We start from the raw sequence: 357 nt of genomic DNA on the forward strand, positions 1-357 counted from the left end.
CGGTGTACCCCACTGCGTACAGGCTGCGCCAGGAGAAGAACATCCCCACCTTCGGCACCGGCGTCAAGAAGTCTGGCTACCAGCTCACGCTGGAGCCGGTGCTGGGGGAAGGTATGTTACCCCTACGTGGGGGACCCCCCCGAGCTCAGGCGCGTCGGTCCTGGATCCCCAGTGATCCTCTCTGCCTGTTGAATAATTGCCTGATGCGTGTTGGGAATGGAAAAACCCTTCTGGGATGAGCGGGAGGATGATGGGACAGTGATTCTGGTGGCGATTCAGCCCTGTGATGGGGCTCCCGACCTGTCGAGCTCGAGGTTGGGGGCGTGTTTTGGGACTTTGACGCTGCCAGTGACGCTC

The 357-nt window shown here is 61.1% G+C and overlaps 1 protein-coding gene across 1 annotated transcript in view; it reads left to right on the forward strand.

Annotated features, from left to right (window-relative positions):
* Positions 1–357, forward strand: part of CDT1 (chromatin licensing and DNA replication factor 1) — a gene marked incomplete at its 5' end in the record, with an annotated part of 3,070 nt that overhangs the window by 478 nt on the left and 2,235 nt on the right. The window contains one exon of the mRNA XM_010142133.1: positions 2–111. Within this exon, the coding sequence (XP_010140435.1) occupies positions 2–111 (110 nt within the window). The remainder of the gene's footprint in view (position 1; positions 112–357) is intronic.

This window comes from Buceros rhinoceros, unplaced genomic scaffold, assembly GCF_000710305.1.
Source record: "Buceros rhinoceros silvestris isolate BGI_N320 unplaced genomic scaffold, ASM71030v1 scaffold35038, whole genome shotgun sequence".
Taxonomy (NCBI): Eukaryota; Metazoa; Chordata; class Aves; order Bucerotiformes; family Bucerotidae; genus Buceros; species Buceros rhinoceros.